This window comes from Nomascus leucogenys, chromosome 1a (assembly GCF_006542625.1).
Source record: "Nomascus leucogenys isolate Asia chromosome 1a, Asia_NLE_v1, whole genome shotgun sequence".
NCBI lineage: Eukaryota > Metazoa > Chordata > Mammalia > Primates > Hylobatidae > Nomascus > Nomascus leucogenys.
Window position 1 is genome coordinate 72,992,304 of NC_044381.1, and position 20,600 is coordinate 73,012,903.

The window sequence follows — 20,600 nt, forward strand, 5'->3', positions numbered from 1 at the left end:
TCCCCTACTCCAGCACCAGCTGGCAAAACCTAATTTTCTAGACGCCTTTCTGCTTGGTTTTGGAAGGGGAGGCACCCAAGTGGGTGTGTGCGACACCTCTAGATGTAAGCCGGGACACAGTGACACCGACAGAGCGCTCTTCTACTCGGAGAGGAAGTTAATCCCATCGAACTCCAGCCAGGAAAACGTGGGCTTGGGAACCGCGGCTGCTCGCTTCCAGGATCTCCCGCGGGCCTTCGCGGCTGAAGAACCAGGCGCGAGGGCTGAGGACCCCGCGCTCTAAGTTTGGGGAAGGAAGTGAGGAAAAAAAATAGAGCTGCTCCTTTAAGAACTTCCTTTCCCTTTTACTCTATGTTTACATAACACAGGGGCCGAGCCTCCGCCGGGCCGAAGGGGGCGGGGAGTTGGCGCGGGCGGCCCCACGAGCCGGGGGAGGGGGCGCCTAGCCGGCCGGGGGCGGGCGGCTGGCTCCGCGTGGGGCGGGGCGGCTCCCACCTGCCCGCGCGCTGGCCCCCGCCTCCCCCGCGCGGCCCCCGCCCCTCGTGCGCCCGCTCCCTCCTCCTTCCCTCCCTCCCGCGGCGCTTCGGCGGCGGCGCTCGGCGCAGGCAGGTCCCCCTACTGCCGGGTCCCATTTGTTGCCGGCTCTGACTCGGGGCGGCCGCGGCGCGCGGAGCTCCGGGGAGTCAGGCAGAGCAGCCGCGCAGCCACGACGGAGCAGCAGCGGGACTGGCCGCCCCGCGCCCCCTTCGCCGCCGTGCCCTTCCCCGGCGCGCTCACCCCGTTCTCGGGATGGGATTGTAGCGGCGGCGCGGACTCGGCGGGGATCGCGGCGGAGGCGGCGGCGTCGGCGGCCGAGCGGGGCTCCATGTTTTCCCCTGGCCAGGAGGAGCACTGCGCCCCCAATAAGGAGCCAGTGAAATACGGGGAGCTGGTGGTGCTCGGGTGAGTCCTGGGGTCCCTGGTCCCGGGCAGCGGCGCAGGTGGGGAGCGCCCGCATCCTCGAGCGGGGCTGGCGGGGTGGCTTGGCGCTCTTTGGGGACCGCTGGGGCGCTCGGGGCGGCAGGAGAGGCTCGCAGGGCCGGGACGGCGGCGCGGGGGCGGGATGTCCCCCATCGGCGCGCGCTCGGGGTGCTGCGGCGGGCGCCGGGCTGCGTTGTCCGCGCGGAGGACGCGGCCAAGGAACTGGCGGCCAGGACTCGGGAGACCCAGCGGGGGCGGCGCCGGGCACCGGGTCCGCGGCCGTATTGTGGGGGCGGGGGCAGGGGCTCCACTTCCCGCGCGCCGCGTCCGGCCCGAGGAGGGTGGGCAGGGACTCCGGGTGAGGCGCCGCCGTCGCGGGCACTTCGCGGGGTCGCTTCCCGAAGCTGAGAGGCCGGCCGGCCGGCCTGGAGCCCCGTCTTCCCACCTCCCGCGCGGACCGTGGTTCCCGTGCCCCGGAACTCCGAGCGCGGCGCAGTGAGCTCGGGCCGCCGCGGGCTGTGGCATCCCCGGCTGCGCTTTGCAAATTGTTCGGAAGACCGCCGCGGGCCGCCGCAGCCCGAGGGCAGTGAACTGTGTGTGACCCGGGCCGGCCGGCCCGCCGCTTCTCCCCGCTTGGAGTGCTCTGGAGGGGAGGGGCAGAATGCGGCTGCTCGGGGCCTGGCACCGGGGTGCGGGCCGCATCCCCCCGGTCCCGGCCTCGCCGATGCCCTCCCGGCAGCGGGGAGCTCGCCAGCCTCGCCCGCCTCGGCTCCCTCTCTGCTGGTGAAAGCCGCATTTTGAAGATAGTAATTATGTACAATGTTAAACGGCAGCAATTAGAGACTTCATCTACTTCCTGAGTTTCCTTGTGACATTTCTATTGTTTACCCTTAATAAGCCAGGAGAGAGGCTTCGCGGGATTAAAGCTGGATATAGTGGGCAGTGAAAGGGGAGGGGGAGGGGGGAAGTGCAGGAAACCGAGGGGAAGGAACAACTTGGGTTTAGTGTTGAAGAAAGGATTATTTTCTCTTTTGGATGTGTCGCTCCTGGGAACCCGCGCTTTTGTCCTTCTGCGTTGAAAGACCTGTATTCAGAACATCCTCGGCGCTGATAGGTAGGCTTAGCACACATATGAGGAGTCATGGCTGTGGGAAGACTCACGGAACTTTGCAAAACGTGTTTTGATAAGTGAGTTTCTTTCTGAAGTAAGTACTGACTTACAAATAATTTTAAAGAGAGGAGTTTTTAAGGGAAGCTTCCAGACACCGCACAACTCAAAGCTTCCCAGTCTTCCTGACTTTGTTGCTAGTGCATTAGGTGGGAGTGGTATTCAAAATCTCGTTACGTATTTTGAAGCTCTTTGCAGATAAGTGTTTTTCTCACCTGCATCTTAATTGCACTTCAAAGACAAATATCAGGGTTCACAGGAAGGCGGGAGGAATGACAGGAGAAAAGCCACAGTTTAGTCTGTCTTATGTAACTTCAGCCCAACCTAATTTTGTGGAGTTTGGTTTTATTTGTGTGGCTGGCTTCAAAGTGTGTTTAACACTGTGAACTTGACGCGGAAGATTAACGTATGCCAGGACTTTATTTCATTATTTCCTTTTGAGGAAATCATTGTTGAGATGTTTCAGAAAAGCAGCGAGTGAGCCTGGAGAGGTTTTGTGTTCATAGCTGGAAGTGCAGGGCATTCCGAAGCCACGGAAAGGATTGAAACCCTGGATTCTCCTAGTATCATAGTCTAACTCCACAGGAGCCTGTGAATATAACGTTGCAGTTGCATATGCTCTGCCCTTTGCTAATGCTTTTCCAGGAGACCAAAGTATGACATAGTTGGCACTTGGTGGGCGAGACACTCAACCGTCGTTTGTGTACCTACTCTGTGCCTGTGCTGTTTAGGCATTGCTGATGCAGTGAGAACAGGGAACTTTCCTTTTAGAGTGGAGTGACAGGCATAAACAGAAAGAAACATGCAAATAGATGAGTACTAAGTGACAATTTCAGGTGCAGCCAAGTTCTAAAGAGGAGTTGATAAACTTGGAGAGTGACTGCTTAGGTGGGTATTGCTTTCTTCGGCTGGAAGGTGAGGAAAGTTCTCTCTGAGGAGGTGAAATATGAGTAGAGGATGCTAGCCTGGTTTTTGAATACTTGAATTGTGGTGTTTTTCTTTTTTTGAGAGTAGGTTTCTGACTGTTTACCAATGTCGAACACATTGAAGAGTGCAGGTGAAAGAGTGACTAGGTAGGTAGATTTTTAAAAAGAACCTTATTCATATTCCACTCTTAGGATTTGAGACAGTGTACTTCATCTTAAAACAACAATAATATTCACATAGAATTAATATCATCTTTATGATATTATCTTTATGTCCTCTGGGGCATAAATTTTGGAAAACAGAAAATTTCAAGTAGATTTTCTGACTAGTGAGATGATTCCTGAGATCTAAAAATGCCTAATATTTGATATTGATAGAAGCTTTGCTTGTCAAATTCAGTGCTTTTTTTTTTTAGTGGTTATGTGACTGTCCTTTTTGCTCACTTTTGAATGTCATAATAAAACATTACTAGGAAGTCCTGGAGAGCAGAATAAAGAGCTGATAGATGTCTATATCCATATATAAATACTTCTGTATCTTTTCGTGTGTTACACAGTATTATTAAGAGATTCCATATAGCTAGGATTTTAGTGAGCTCATCACTTTCTGGGCAGATTAGTGGAATTTAATTATTTCATGATTCCAGCCAGTTAATGTATCATAGCTGCAACTCTTTGTTGTGTCCACTACTTAAGGTAGAGAAAAATGACTGGTCTAACCAGCAGGTCTTTTTGCTATAATTTTAAACTTACTGACGTTTTAAGGTTAGGGAAGTGGCTCAGGATTTGAGAGGCTGTTTGGTATAGTGGGAAGAACGTGCATTTACAGGTGGGTGACCTGGATAAGCCCTGCTCTCTTGCTGACTGGCTCTGTGACTTTGGCTTAGTTCCTCCTCCTCCTTTCTGTTTCTTTATCAATTTGCAAAATATGATTGGATTAGGTAGCCTTCAAGAGCCCTTCTTGGTCTGTGCTCAGTAATTCTGTTCATTGGCGCAAATGTGGAAAATAATTCAGTTACATGTTCTAAGTTCTCTGACAGTTGTTTTAATAGCAGAAAAGACCAATGCTGTGGTTGTTTTTTATGAAGATGTGCGTAAAAACAGAATGTTTAAAAAAGTTGTAATGATATACATCTATTTGACTCATTGGTGTTAGATTACCCGTGAGAGCATTTAAATTGGGTAAAACTTTATGTTCCAAGTTTAAGAAAGACAGTGATGTTTTGAAATTTAGCTAAATAGGCTGAAATAATCAGCATAAAGAGGAGATGATCTCATGATAAAAATTTAGGACTGGATAGCATTAGGAGAAATACCTAATGTAGATGATGAGTTGATGGGTGCAGCAAACCACCATGGCACGTATGTACCTGTGTAGCAAACGTGCACATTCTGCACATGTATCCCAGACTTAAAGTATAATTAAAAAAAATTAGGACTGGATGGGGCCTAATGGTCATGGTATATGTTTAGCCCTTATATTTTATTCTTGAGGACAAAGGCTCCCAGAACGAGAGAGTTTCAAGTTCATAGGTGATCTGGGTTGAGCTGGGTGGCGGTACTCCCCCACTCTACCCTTTCCCCACTTTAAGACAGATTCTAGCAGCGCTGTCAGTTCCTCAAAGCATCCTTTCTGGATTCAATTTGAAGCATGTGGCTCTCTTGCTGACTAATGGCCCATCGTGGTTTTTGGAAAAATATTGCTTACTCTCTTAGTTCGAACTCTCTCACCTCACAGTTGAATGGATAATGCATTTTGCAAGACTTTTTTTTTTTTCTTTTGATGCTTCACAAAATGTGTTTTTATTGGCTCTCTCAACCAAGGGTTTTTAACCTAGGGTCCACAGATGGAGTTTGGGACGTTCTTGAACTTAGATGGGGGAAAAATATGTCTTTATTTTCATGATATTCAAACTGCAGTTTAGCATTTTCATTCACTTATGAGTGCAGGCAACAAAAAGACTTGCTGCTAGATTTTGTGATTTAATTCATTATTACAGAAATGCACATATGTATTGCAATTTAAGACTATTTTGATAATTAAGTATAACTGATTCCAATTGTAATCCTTTGTATTTTATCTTATATGTTTAAAAACATTAGTCTGAGAAGGGCTCAGTACATGTCATCAAACTGCCAAAGGGATTCTTGGCACAAAAAGAGGGTAAGAACCTCTACAAATGAAAATATAAATATGACTGAAAAATGAAGTATTTTAGTAGAAATTGATTAAGCTCTACAAAAGGAGGTAGATACCTGCCTCGTTTCCTTTGGATGATGCAGTGTTCTGTCAGGTAAGACAAAGACGGTTATAGTAGCTTGTAGAGTTTATAGTCTTTTTTTAAAAAAAAAAAAAATCAGGTCCCAATTTCTATATGCTTTTTGTTGTTGCTGTAACCTCAGCACTTTGCCTTGACTACTACACCCTTTGGTGGCGATAAGAAACCTTCAAATATACCCTAACCCTTTTCCTTTTCTCATCCTCCACTCTAATTTGGGCCCAAAGACATCAAACATTAGTATCTTTTATAGACTAAAGGGTCTTTGAACTTAAAAAAAATTTATAAAACAAAATCTTTACTGTCACTCCCCATGTGGGGTGATCTGAAGAGCTCAGATCTGTTTGTGTGGATGGCGTGTCTAATTCTGTAGGCTATTAAGGGTTATGGTGTTACTGGCTTTGAGTTGCTATATTTTCCTTTACTAACTTTAGCCTTGTTTGGAATATGTGGCTGTCTGTGTTGCTCTGTGGTTTCTGGTCTGGCTTTCTCAGATTTATTTGTTTCTCTCTTTAACACACCAAGACTGAAAGCTTCATTAGGTCTTTTCATTTTTGGTTGTGTTTCATCCTGTGATCAATATTTGGGGATGCTGTGTATAAATGAAAGTAAAACAGGCTTGATTCAGGTTCAATAATTTTACCAAACATTTTATCGAAAAGATAAAATACTTATGCACAAAGGACCAAAACAAAACAAAATAGCTGTTGCTATATTTGAGGGAGACCAATATTGTCACATTGGAGCGCTGGTTTTATATCTGCTGTGCAGGGCTTGCAGTGTGGCCTTCCTGAAAGTATGTATGTGGGGTTGTAGGTTGGCTTTTGAATGGAGACAACAGCAACTTGGTAGACCTCATTGGTATGGGTGAAAAATAACTGTGAAAAGGAATTTATAATGTCTTTTGATTTAATTAAACGTTTCTCCTGGGGTGTGCAGAAATCTATTTTATAAAAAGAAAAGTAAAGGTTAGAATAATTCAGTTATTAGTTCTTACTGAGCTTATTGTCACCTTCATCTTCTGGAAAATAAAATAATAAGAGCAGAAAGTGCTTCGTGTTTCTTAGCTTTGTCTAAATCAGCTGTTCTCAACCACTGTCTCAACTATCTCATATGTGATGATCAGTCTTGAGGGTATGTGGCTAGTAATTTATGACAAGTAATAAAGTGTGGATCTTTCAAATGATTCAGATATGTCATGTTAATAATGCCATTTTTCACCCTCTTGCATTCTGATATGTTTTCTCAAGTGGGAGAGAAAGGGGTGGAGTTACATCAGGCAAGCCAGGAATGTATTCATTCAGCAAATATTTATTGGCTGTCTACTCTTCCAGGCATGAGGAATACAGCTAGGACAAGGCAGACACATTGCTTTTCCTGGTTAACTGCTCTCTTATTTTTGTCCCAGCCTCTTTGTGAATAACCGTTACTGATACATGGTTCATTTATTTATTCCCCAAATATTTGAGCATCTGCCACTTGTCAGATGCTGCGGATTGCACTAAGGGATGCGCAGGTGAACAAGAGAGTCATGGTCCCTGCTGCTGCAGCACTGACAGCCTAGCTGGGAGATCCGAAGGCTGGGATGGTGGATGTGTTAGCAGGGTACCCTAGCCATGTGCCAGGATGAGTTGGGGATGACCAGGATGGAGATAAGAGGGAAAGAGTGCTTTCCAAAGAAGATTTGGAGTATTCTGTAACCTAGAGATGAGCACGTGTGGCTACTTTGAGGAACAGAGAAACACTCTTGATGGCTAGAAAAGAATGATTGAATGAAATAATGTGAGGGATGATGATGGGGGGAGATCATGAAGGGCTTATAAGATATTGGAAGGGATTTGGACTTTACCCTAAGGGCACAGGAGGCTGTTGCAGGGTTTTCCCAGCATGAGATGGGAGTGAAGAAAGCCCTCTGCTCTTTGCAGAGTGGACTTGGAAGGCACAGTGGAGTTGGAAGGAGAAACTGAGGCTGCAGCCCAACAAGGCAGAGAGAGAATGGAGTGTGAGCTAGAGGGCAGCCGTCTTGCTTCTAGTTCCTGGTTCGGGTACCTCCTGAGACCTAGTTTCGTGTGATTGACCATTCATTCAGTGACTCAAGATACTGACTGAGGACCAGCACTGCTCCCAGCCCTGGGCTACACCAGCGAACAAGACAGACAGCTTCCCTTCCTGCCTCCTTGGAGCTTACCTTTTATTGGGAGAGGTGAGCAAGCAAATGAGTAGATAAAAAATGGAACTTCAGACTGCTGGGAGGCAACTAAAGCAGGATAAGGAGGAAGAGAGTGATTGGGTGGGCAGGGGTGGGTGAATTGGCAGGGTAAAATGCTAGGGATGAGGTAGCGGGGGATCCTTTTGGGCAGAATAATCAGGAAGAGCTTTTCTGAGAAAATAATTCTGTGTCTTTTGAGAGTCCCCACTTCTTTCGGGTTTTACTTACTCTTTTTTCTGTTTAAGCCACCTTGAGTGGGTTCTGCTCTTACAATCAGAAGATTCCAAGTATTCCGTTGTTAAGAGGCAAAGTATATAAGCAATATACTGAAGGGAAAAATAGAAGTGTAAACAAATATAAGGGCAGGTAGTTAAGCATCCCTGGACAAAAATGTGATTCTGCCCTCTGTGCTGCTTGCCATGTGCCCAGAGTGGCCATTCCATTCCACCAGAGCGTATTGCCCCTTGAGGGTAGGAACCCCGACTTCCACCCCATTTGGAGTTCTGGGCTTCCCTTTCTGGTGCATGTTAGGTACTCGCTGAGCCTCTTGGAGAAATGGATTTCTATGACACACCCTTGTTTGCCACCCCACATGGAGATGTGGCCAGGGCTCAGTGAATGTTTCTGGACTTGGCAGGAGCACTCTGCTTCTGTAGCACAACTGCAGTTTTGTAAACAATCCTACTAACCTTTAGGGCCCAAGTCAGAGTTTCCCTGAGAAACTAAACATGTGCTTTACTGACATCAGATATTCCAGTTTCAACTTTTGTTTGTTTTTCTTTTTGTCAGTCACCTAGCAGTCATATTGTCACCTGCAGAAAGTCCTGCCTTGAAGGGAAGCAGGCCATCTGTTCTGATTCCACCAGCTGCTCAGAGCTGCATTGCAGTGCGCCACAGTGGCGTTGAAAGGCTGTGGTCATTAATGCCTGTTAATGATGGCTGGAAATACTGTGGCATACAAGCCTCTTGGATGACAGACCTAATAAATATGCATCGGGGGCATTTTCAGCAGCAGGTTTAAGGCTATTGCGAGTCATTCTCGTTTGAGGTTTTCTTTCTAGCCATCCACATAATGCTTCTCACTCTCAAACACTTCACTCTGCTTATCCCTGCTTTTCTGCTCATGCAGAATTTGTTTTTAGGATAAGAAATCATTATTTCAAGCTTTGTAGTTCCATTCTTATTAGTACTGGTTTAACAGAATTTAACCAGAGCGAGCAGTTGTGTTTGGCTTCTAGGCTATTGGTATAAAACGGCTGATCACGATTACCAAGTGCCTCGGAGGACCTCAGTGGCCCCCCTCCTTTCCTATCTTGTGCTTCCTGCTCCATGATTATAGAACACTAATTATAATCAGAACTGGTGATGGGTGAGCAATTAGGCTTTTCTGGACTGATGATTGATTGATTGATTGATTGATTGCATTGGGGAAAGGCCCTTCCTGCGGAAGGACTGTAGACACAAAGGAGTGTGCTTTCACACCAGATCCCAGAAAATTATGCTGACTAGATCCTTGATGTGTAGTACATAAGATTACATTATGGTTTGGGTACTTTCATCACATGCTCTGGATAGAATTCAAAATGCAACCTGACAAGACTGATAGAAAATGAATTCATTAAGTTTTTGTTGAGTTGTTTTTTGTCTCCTCGGGTTATTGATCATTCTAGTGAGCACAATTTCAGCCTTTTGGATGAGTTATTCCAAACATTAAGTACTGTACGGTTTGAAAATCTTAGCTAACAGAAGCATTTTTGGAGTGACTTTATAAGTCATCTGCAAGTCTTTTTGCGTTTGTTAATCTCCAGTATTATCTCTTGAAATTTGTTGAGAGCACAGCAGTTGAAGAATAGCCTAGCTTACTGAGAACCATGCTTCTGGCAGACTGGAACATAAGCAGCTTTCACCCAGGAGAGCTGATGCATGACACAGATTTTCAAGCTTTTAAAGGTCACCTGACATGAAATAACAGAACTAACAGAGATTCGAGTAGGTGAGGTAATCTATACAAGCATCCTGCAGGTACAGGAAGGACCAGAAGAATGTTTTAACACTGCATTCGGGTGGTTAAAGAACAGGATGAAGAGCTCATTTATATTGGTTGTACCTGTCTGTGACTGTCGGCAGTAAGAAGGTCATACAGTTCCTGAAATACTTTGTCTCCTCCACACCATGGAGAACAGTTCTGTGTTGGTGAGACGCAAGCCAAAGCAGAAGATTGCTCTTGTGTGGTGCAGTTTACAAAAGAGAGACAAAATTTGACAGCAGCCACTGCTGCCAGCCACCTGCACAGCACTCAGGGTTGGGAAAGCTACAGGCCTAGCATCCACCGGTTACCGCCTCCAGATTGAACACTTCGCCATAGAAAGAAAATGAAAACATTCCTCTAGTAGCTAAAGTGAACGTAACTTCTGAAATTTCCCCAAATTCTGTTTGGGGAATTTTAGCATTTTTCATTTCTAATGAGAGGGACTGCAAAATGTGAAATCAAAACTTTTGCATTCAAAATTGATCAACCGAGTGTAAAAGAAATTTAAATAATTGAACTTTCAGATGATAAGTCTGTAGCTTTTATAATTTTGTTGTTTTTAAAGCTTAAAATTACACTAAGAATTTTGAGATGCATGTGTGTATGTATATGTTTTATTGCATGTGTGTTCTGCATGGGTATATTAAAAATGGGATTCATTGATCCTGCACATGGACCTCTGAACTTTAAGATGAAGAAAAAAAATGGGATTGCCTGTACATACTAGGAATTAAGCACTATTTAAATATACACACTAAACACTGATCACTCAGTTTGTGTTAGGTGATGCTGTTGTTGCTGTTTTACGAGGCTGATTTCACTTCAGAGGACCAGGGGTGGTGGGGCCTACATAAGGAAATGTCCCCCAGGGGTACACAGTCTAAGGGCAAGACAGATGACTTAGCAACAAATCATTAATTAGGGTGTAGAGGGGTGGTGGGCGAGAGCTCTGGGCGTACTATATGCCAGGTTCCGTTAGGTGGTTTACATTATCCTTTCCAGGAGTTCAAATTTATTATCTGGGCAATGAGGCTCCAGCTTAGTGCCTTGTTCAAGCTCACTCCCCTAGTTAGTGGGAATCTGATTAGAAGGTAGGTCCTTGTGGCTCTCATGCTTGATTATTTCCACCAGGGTGAAGGTGAGAGGCATGTGTATTGCTTGGAGATTGGGAAAGATTTCCTGGGGCAGATGGCCTTTAGTAGAGCCTTGAGAGGTGACCTGGGTTTTTTATAGAGCAGTGGTAGTAAAAGCATGGCGATTTTGGAACCTTGAGGGGTTTGGCTGGAGGCTGAAGTACTTGGGGAGGGAGGTGAAGTTGGAAAGTCAGTTTGGGGTATTGTTGGGGTATTGAAATACTTGGGCTAGGGTTATAGTAGGTAATCTCAGAGTGGTCCCTGCCTTCATGGAGCTTACAGTCCATCAAGAAGGAAGCCCTTTAAGCAAACCTGGCAAGGTGCTGCCAAGGAGAAGTACAGGGTTTCATGTACAGTAGGGGACAAAATTTGTTTTTGGGGGAGGGCAGGTTTTTGTGGGGAGGGAGGGAATTCTATGTCAGCAGAAGTAGAAAGGGTGAGTTAGCTAAGGGTTAGCAAGGGGAAAGCAGAGGGCCTGGAGGCACATTGAGAGGTTGAGGGGCTGAGAGGCTGAGAGATATCCAGCGACTTTGGAATTGAAGGGGTGAGAGGGCCTTTGTGATGAGAGAGACTTGAAAGGAAGGACCTGGGCCCAGTAAAGGCTGTGGCCTCTGAGAGGGGAAAGCCCTGCTAATAACATTTCAAGGCATTATTCCAGACTTTAGGTAGCAGGCAGTGTCAGCCTTCTGAGGAGGTTAGTGAACTAATCCTTAGGACCCAGTCTTGCTTGAAATCTCCAAATATGCTTGTTTTCCCTTTTGTAATTCATCTCCCTCCTACCTTTGTCTCGCTTCCCCTGCCAAAGAACAGTTGCTCACAATGGGTGTAGCCCCCTTCTGTGCGATGGTGACAGTGAGATGAGATAACGTGATCTATTTAATCATTTGGGCGCTCAGTGGTTTGATTTTGAAACTTGTGCTGGAACCAGTGAATGTTTTGGGGTTAAACTCCTCTGGCAGAGCAGTTAGTGATCCAAGAACTCTTTCCTGTTACCCATTCAGACAACTGTGCCTCCGGAGCGTTGCTTTCACTGGAGGCCCAAGGGATGGGGTCCTGAGTGCTTTGTCTGCCAAGAAGGGAGGAGAAGGACCCATCGCCCTGTGCTCTTTCCTGTATGGGAGGATGCAGAGTGTGCCCATGAGCTAGGGGATTGCCCTCAGGAGGCAGAATGGGCTGCTTTTCCTCCAGGCTGTTGTTTCAAGCAGGGGTGGGCTTGTCCCTCTGCCTTGGGGTCTTGGCTATCTCTTGCTGAGCTGTGGCAGCAATAGTGTGGAGCAGGTGGGGACTGGCATTTTGGCCCCAGACCAGCCCCTCTGAGGGTGTAATTGATCCTGTTGCTGGAGAAAAGAGCAGAGCAGGTTTCTGGCCTTGCAGTGTTTGCTGCAGGTGGGGGTCTTGGATCACTGAGGGGCTGGCTGCCCTGCTTGGCCTGGTCGTGTTCCCATGTCGACCTCTGCCATTTCTTCAGGGTGCTCCTTTTGAATTGAAGTGGAGGTCCCTGGCCAGAACCTGCAGTTAAAAATTATCCTTAAAGAGGAAGCATCGAGATCTGAGTTTTTTTTTTCTTTTCCTGCGGAGATGAGGAAATTCTGACTAGACTCTTGTTGCTTAGTGGGTTGGTTCTTCCTGCTCCTTGGGGGAGGTCCCCAGAGGGCTGGCTCCTGAGCCCTGATGGTATCTGTCCTTTATTGAGTGCTGATTCTTAGCTGAGTCCTTTGTAAAGTGCTATTCGTGTGTGGCCTCTTTAAATGTTTAGCAAGGGAGGTAGGTACCATCACTCATCATTTTATGCATGAAACTGAGTCATGATGCTTGAGAAGCCTGTGCAGGGCCACGTGTGACAGAGTGCTGATTCGAACCTAGGCCTTTCTGACTCCAAGTTGTTCAATCCTGCCTTTACTGTATGTGTTCCAAAGCAGTTTTATATGTTTTTATTTTGTTTTTTAACCAAACCCTTGCCATACTGGGTATTCTCATTAAACATAGTGGTGTAAAACTTCACTCATTCAAAGAAGTTACCAGTAAGGTGAAATGTTTTTTTCTTGGGTTTACAAGTTACATTAACTTTTTTGGGAAGTTGCCCACGTACGTGCTTTGCCCACTTAAGTATTGTGCTCCTAGTATGTTTTCAGAAAATTAAATGTCTGTTTTTGAGGAAATAAAAATGAATCCTCATATCTGCCCTATTTACCTGAATATATTATATGTAATTATATTATCATATTGAATTGATGCATCAATATGAATTGGATGTTGGATAAAGGCAGGAAAAGCTGCCTTTGTCATCCAAAATAAGTTCATTTCTCTAGTTTTCAAGATGATCCATTTTGTTCCTACTTCCAGAAAAGCTGTCTAACCTTATTAGCTGTGGCATGTACCCTTGAAATCTTTCTTCTTGCTTTTGTTGCTGTTGTTGGTAATTTAGGCTAGCATTTGTGTTTCGTTTATAGTTTGGAAAAGGGGCTTCAAGTACTTTTCCTCTCTAATAAAGGTCTGTCTTTGCCAGGGCCTAACGTCACTGTTATGTTGATTTTTCCTTTCTTGTCTTTTAATCTTCCTGTTAGTATTGATTAAGGGAAAAGACCATATAGCTCTTATCTCCTCACTAACAGTACTTGGTATAACTTGTTCCAGCAGTGGCACTTGGTTTAGCTAATCCAAAAAGCACAGTTCAACAGCAGTCCAGGAAAACTGCCTTTTATTTGCTTATTGTGTTAGCTTAGACCAGGTGCCAGCTCTCAGGCTTTGATGAAACTCAGTTGATTTAGACCCTTCAGAGAGCTGGCATAGCTTTACACTGTATAATTTGAACCTTCCTGTGAGAGCAGTTAAGCCTTTTTGGTTACATAGGTGGTGGGGTACATATGACCCAGAGTTTCTGAAAAACATTCTGAGCAAACAGGCATCTTCAGATACCAGTTGGTAAAATACCAAAGGACAAATACAGCATCTTCATAAGCAGTATTAGGTGTTATATGGGAAAAACCAGAGACCTGGAAGCACTGCAGGGAAGTAATTCAATCAGCAGGTCCTGCTAATGTAATAAGCGACACAAGCGTGAAACCTAAGTAGTTTACACGTACCAGAAATGCCCTTCAGTTGAATTATTGTCTTATCATGGTTGCCTGCCTGTGCACTACTGTTTTGAATATTAAAAGACAGCACAGCTCACTTTTTCCCCAGATGGAAAAGGCCCAAATCTTCATCACCTTAGTAATTTGTTTCCTCCTCTTCCCACTCCTTACCTCCTTTAGTCAAAGCTCATGCTTTGGATTTATTACTTAGAAATCTTGTCCGGGATAATAAAGCATACAGACTTGGCGTTGTATAAAAACCACTGCACTCCAGCCTGGGCGACACAGTGAAACCCTCTCTCAAAAAAATGAAATAAAACTGCTCTTTAACTGTGCTGAGTTCAGGAGAGAGTTGCTTCTCTCTTTGCAGGTAGTGAGGAAGGCTGAGCAGAGGGGATTTCCCCCTCACTGAATTTTCCTTGCTCCTGTGCAATTTACTAATTATAAATTAGTAAATTGAACTGCGAGTCTCTTGCCCAGTGTGAGAGGCTTATAAAGGGGCCCAGGCTCCTGCCACATGCCATGTGCTCCTTTACAGCAGCCCTGGAGGAGGCGATGCCATCCCATTGAACAAATGAGGAAATGCTGATGCCCAGACACTGAGTGACTTGTGTGACTCTGCACAGTCAGTAAAGGATTTTGAAGTTCAGGAATTTGAATCCAGGTCTCAGATTCTAAAGCTCAAGTGTATTCCACTTCTCAAAGCCTATGTATACATCTTATGTTTGTATCAGGACTTTACAAGACTGGAGGCACTGCCCTAAGGCTGTATCATCGTCTGTAATAACTTTTGATAGCGATCAGGAGGATGTAACTTGATGTTTTACATTAAGGTCCGAAGTTGTGATGATAATAGTGGAAATGCTGGAGACTTCCCCGTGGGACTCCTGTCGTGGGGTGGACAGCTGTGTAGGCAGACAGCCCTGCTGGAGTCACCCCCGCCCCACTGCTTGATGGCTTGGCCTGCTTATGTTCCTGTTCTGTTCTTCCCTCCCAGACCCACGGAAAGGGTCAGAGGGTGCCTGCCCCTGTTTTTCCTGTTACTTCCATTCAGATCAAATCCAGACAATAGAGCTCAGCTCCCTCAGGAGAAGGGCTTTCTGTAGCCCTTTCAGCTCAGTTTAAGTGACTGTTTCTCTGATCTAATTGGGTCTTTTTATCTACTTGAACACTCACCATGTTGGTTACCATAAATCACGCCCTCTTCGATTTTGCTTGTGAAATTAATTCACCCCAGTTTTCCCTAGGTTAAGCCGGTTTTAAGTTATCTCTCATTGATTCCTACAACTTTTAGATGTGAACACTAATCATTAACACAGATCATTTAGCTTTCTTCACTAAAAAATTTGTAAATGGGATTTTTTTCTTAAGGCAGGCCATTTATATTTAGGTAATATTGTATGTATTTAAAAGGCTGTATACTAAATGGTATATTAATGAAAATTTTGGAAGAAAAATTTTTCCAAATTTTGGAAAAATCCTCATTTTTCTTAAATCCATGATGCTAATATTATTTTCATTTTTTCACATCCACTTCTAGTTATTGTCCATATACATACATATTTTCATACACCTCATTTTAAACATAGTATATGTGCTTCTTTTTAAAGCATTAGCCAACTGACTTTCATTTTTAGAGAATTTGATTAATGCTAAAAATCATTTAAAATAAGCCAAACATATTTTTTCTTGATCAGAGTGAGGTATATGTTAATAGGTGAATACAAGTCTGCTTTTTTTGGGCGAGTTGAGGGGGCAGCATCAGGAATTGCCATGTGATTTCTAAAGTCTCTATGTTTTAACAGGATATATGGGAGGAGGAGAAACAGGGTTCTGTCCTCTGAGATCTTTAGAAGATCTCTGAAAGACTCAGTGTGTATGCCCAGGGCATGGCTTCTGAAAATAAGTCTATTAGGTACTTAGAGGAAAGGACACTACATTTTACACATGTCCTGCCCAGGCAAGCTCGGGATCCAATTTTCTGCCTTTGGGGCCTTCTCCCCACCCCCGTTACATGTTCATATAACTTTCTTCTTTTTCTTCATCTTTTGTGCTTTGGCACATGCAACTCCCTCTGCCTGCTACAACCTGCTCAACTGATAGGATTTAGCCCAGGTGTCACTTCCAGCATGATGCCCTTCCTGAATCCTCCCCCTTTTCCCCGCAGTCAGGAGCAAGGATTTCTAGTGAGCTTTCTGTGCCTTGTAAATGTCCCCTCCTTCAAGCGCCACGACAGGGCAGGGTTTGGGGCTCATTCAGCTGCCATCTGTCCCAGTACCTGGTGTACCTGGCACTACATGGAGGGTCAGAATGGATTGGAAATATGAACATTCTCATAAGGATGTCGTCTTCCTTCTTTTTGCTGTACCCTGCTGTAGTTTTTAAGAATGTATTATTTACTTTAAAATAGGTACTTAGTTTATTTCTTTATAAAGAATGCTTAGTTTATTTATATTTCTTTATAAAGAATGTGTCTTCCAAGGTAAGGTAGATTGTAAAATTCTTCAGCACATAAATATAGTAAGTACTCATTGACAATTGACTGTCTGGTTATAAAGTGAGATGGTGATAAATTTTAAAGTTTCCTTTTAAACTTTAAGAAAGAGAAGGGGTTACAGTCATGAGTACAGAGATGTGGCCTGAAGCTGACAGTAATTTCAGCTTTTTGCCTTGAATGATCTTTCTTAGTATGTAGTATTAAAGTCTCCCCAGAAAAATCAACAAACTGAAACATATTTTGACAGTGATAAAGCTTTATTTTTACTCAAAATTAGTTACTCTGGTTTCTTATCTTTTCACTCTGAAGTCACAGATAAATACTCTATTATTTTTTCCTGATAGTTATCGCATCTGGCTTTTGTATTTATATGCTTGTATTTGTGTTTTCACTCTGAATCTTTTGCTTTTCAACTCCTTTCCTTTGATTCTTAGAGAACTTTGTGCTTATAATCTATATGTGATATTTGCTATTCAGCCAATTTTGCTGTATTCTTTTTTCATGTCTCTACAAAAATACTTGCTATTTGTTGACTTTTTTGCCTCCACTCTGCTCCTATGTTGAGTGCAGCTTGTTGTATTTGAAGCAAGACTGCTGGAGTGATAACCGTGAAAGCCAACTTCAGTTTATTTTTTTCTCTCTTTTTTTAAAAAAATCATTATGAGGAACCAGTAATCTTGTGAGTGAAATATTTCTTTTTGCTGGAGAGAGTTGAATATAGCAGGAAAATATAAACCATCTTTTTTGTTTTTCTTTTATTACACCATCCCCCAATCCAATTTCCCAACCTGCCTTCAGTTCGTAGAATTCTCAAATAAATATTCATCTCCTTTCTCCATTTCTAATCTAGTTTTCATAGGGACCATAATGGATAATGAAATTTCTAGAATTCAACTTACTGATAGGATTTATAACAAATAAAAAGGGAAATGTAATATTTTTTAAAATTACGTGTGTAGTGGAGAGCAGTGTGGTGGCATAAATTATTCTGAATTAAAGTTCTTGGTTTTAATGGTGTCTCTGCAACCCCAGAGCTGTAGTGTAAGTGTGAAAGATACACAGACACAAACCTGGTTCTGTGAGCGTGTGTGCTGCTGCGTGAGGGGCCAGCGAGTAGAAGGGTGAGGTCTGCTGCTGAGTGTGTGCACACACCTTGGGAGTAAGCCGCAGTCCAAATGATTTGTGAATTGTGGCTTTGGGAAGTGGCCTAATGAATTTGTTCATTTAGTTTTGATTGGATTATAATAAGAGACTGTCTTATGGTGAGTATCTGGCCGATTATTTTTTGCCTTGTAGATTTTCTTTCTGGTGTGTAATGGGTACATGCTGTCAATAAAAAATGATCCAGAAATTGCAGATATTTTCTCTGATAAATAATCCCCAAGGATGGTAGCTCAGAGATTTTGAGGGCATGTTGGTGGCTGATGAATGAATTTATTATTGAAGATCTCTCTAAAGTGAGATTTCTTCAAGAGGTGACATCTTTTGGCTTTCTGTTACAAATGTATCAGCTACACATGGTGACTATTATTAAATAGAAAACAGCCTTTATTTTTCTGATAGACTATTTTTCAAAATCTGAAACTGTTGTTTCTTCTGGACCAAAAGTAAGTGGGTGAAGAAAAGACCAAGACTAATAGTATAATATGCTGTATGTTTTGCTTGCTAAGAAAACTTGAGTGGTTAACAACCTTGGCTTTATGTGGTAAAGACCTCTGTTAACTGGAATGCTTCAGAAGAGGCATGCTTTTGGACTGTGGAAGTTTTAGGTTAACTGATGATTAAGCAGAAATCTTTGTAGAGGATTTTTTTTAAAAATTAAACTGGCACTTTCTTGTAATGCATTGGGCTGTTGAAAATGAGATTAAATCAAGGTTTCAACTGAGGAGAATTGGGACCAGAAAGCAAAGCTGGAGATGTCATATGTGATATATCATTCTCCAGAGCTGTTTAGTTAGAGGGCTGACTTTTGTTTAAATAAGAATAAAAATAATAATTGGCTACTTCAGCCCACTGACCTTGGAAATTGTTACATCCTCTGATGTAATTTATTAGTGTACTTAGTGAGTGCCAGGGGTTTTAATTGATGCATAAAGCGCAGAATTTATATGGGACTCCTGCCATGGGTCTCACTCTAAAGTTGAATGTGTCTTTCTTTTCCTCTTTTTCTCCTCTTTCTCCTTCCCTTCCACCATCCCTCCTTTTCCTCTCCCTTCTCCACTTCTTCTCTTTGTAATTGTGCACTCTGAGATCATTACTTTCCAGGTAGACCTTGGCAGTTTGTCTTTGGCAGTTTCTTCTAGGATACACGTGGAGAAAAACCCACCAATATAGAATTAGTCTGTTTCTCAGCTTCTTGAACAATTGCTTCACACTTCCTTGCCTTCTAGTTAGAGGTGACAGTGTTATGCCTGGCTAGTGTCTAGTCTTACGTTGACTGGACTGGTTTGCCTGGGTGTTACTGAAACAAAATGAGTTTTCACCTACCCGGTAGAAACCTGTACTGCATAAGAGGTAACAGTGTCAAGTTTACAGCTAGGAGTTAAAGATGGGATTTGTAACCTCTTTCAGAAAGTTTTATGTCTCATCATTAACACGAGCCCATAGTAGCCTTTTTTTTTTCTTAGAAGAGAAAGGCTGTTGAGTGTGTATAGTAAGATGAATTTTTCACGTGAAATTTGAGAAGTGTCTTTCTCAGTCATTGGAATGGGTAACAGAGAAAAAATGAGCTTTTTGGACCACATAGCATGTCATTGCTCTGCCTCTGGAATAAAGTGGAGGAAAAGAATGAAACGCTACGCTACCTAGAGCTTAGCAGGTCATTGGATCCTGTCCCGTTGCCAGAACAGCAGACTTTTTTCCAGGTTCCCTTGACGGTACTCTGACCCTGGTTCCTTATCACCTCCAGAATGTTGCTGATTTGAATGTCTTAAGTTTGATTCTTCTGCTGGAGATCAGGCTCATGCATATAGAAAGGACCAATGTAGAAAAGTGCGTGGTTTCCCCTTCTAGGGTACTGAGCAATATGGTTATGAAAAAGCACTCACATTCGTGTGTGGAGCTCTAATTTGACCATCAGTTGTTTAAAAAGCAAGATTGTGCGATCACATTTGAGGCTGATGGATTTAAGATGTTAAACTGTTCTGAGTTTATTTAAATTGCTTATGTTCTTTAGAGAGTTGAAAACATTGATCGTTGCAGATAATTCAGAAACCTTTAAGAGTAGTGCTTGGATCATTCTCGTATAACTATTAGTTGATGTCACATATTTCAGTTTGAGGTTGGGATGAGCTCGCTTGCTCTGGGCTGCAGTTCCTTGCCTGACATCACTTCTTTACCTACGAAGTTATGAGAAGCTCCCAGGTGCACATTTCCCTTGGGCCATCTTGTGGCTGCTGCCTTTGCTGCCTCTGTATCTGTGGAGGAGGTTGCTTTGTGTGCTTAGAAACTCCACTATGTGGGTCAGCCAGGCTGCATGCCTTACCTCTCCCCAGCCCGCTCTCGCTGCATCAGCTTGCCACTGATGCCTGCATCTGTTAGGTGCTCACCAGAGCGTTACAGGGCTCAGAAAATTGCTTTCTCTAAGAAATGGCTGTTTTTGTTTAAAGTAGTCATTTTCCATGACGAGGTAAAAGTAACTTCAGGAATATTCTTTGAAAATTGTACATGTATTTGGCAAAAAGTGCCACACCTCAAAACAGATAGTGCATTTCTACGTAGATTTTGACACAAAGTTCCATACACTCGGAGTTAGAGTCTGATTGTGGAATTAGAAAAGACATTTTCCAGGATTTGAGCATTTCCTTTATTGGGGGTCCCCTGCAACTTTTTAATCAAAGTACAGGTGACTCTGTGGTTCTTTTTTTTTTTCAAAGACTGAAAAGTATTCATGAATTATGTTCTACAGTATCTACCTTTATTAGACTATGAAACGACAGCTGCTTAATAGGAATATTATCGTTTTGACTTTAGTAACTTCGTAAAATGTCCTGCTTAGTACACTTAAGAAAAAGTCAGATCTACGATCAGTGACATGTGAATAATAATGGAATATTAAAATTTTAAAGGTTCTATCCACCAAGCCTGTCTTAGCATTTATTCCATTTCAGAGTATAACTGACTTATGGCATAACTAAAATATATAGTGAGCACATTGTTTTCGCATATTGTCAGTCTAGTAATGTCTGTCATTCATTCACTCAGCTTGTGTGAAGTCTCAATAGTGTAATTATGGAAACGCTCAGTTCAGGTTGAAACAATGATTTCTCCTGTGTTGTTGATTTGTTTGTTTTCTCAGGTGCCTTTTCACAGCCTGACTTTTACTT

The 20,600-nt window shown here is 43.5% G+C and overlaps 1 protein-coding gene across 1 annotated transcript in view; it reads left to right on the plus strand.

Moving 5' to 3' along the window:
* Nucleotides 1–554: 554 nt before the first annotated feature.
* PELI2 (pellino E3 ubiquitin protein ligase family member 2) overlaps nucleotides 555–20,600 on the plus strand; it is a 178,796-nt gene continuing 158,750 nt past the window's right edge. The window contains exon 1 of the mRNA XM_030811024.1: nucleotides 555–942. Coding sequence (XP_030666884.1) covers nucleotides 866–942 — 77 coding nt within the window. The 5' untranslated portion in view covers nucleotides 555–865. The remainder of the gene's footprint in view (nucleotides 943–20,600) is intronic.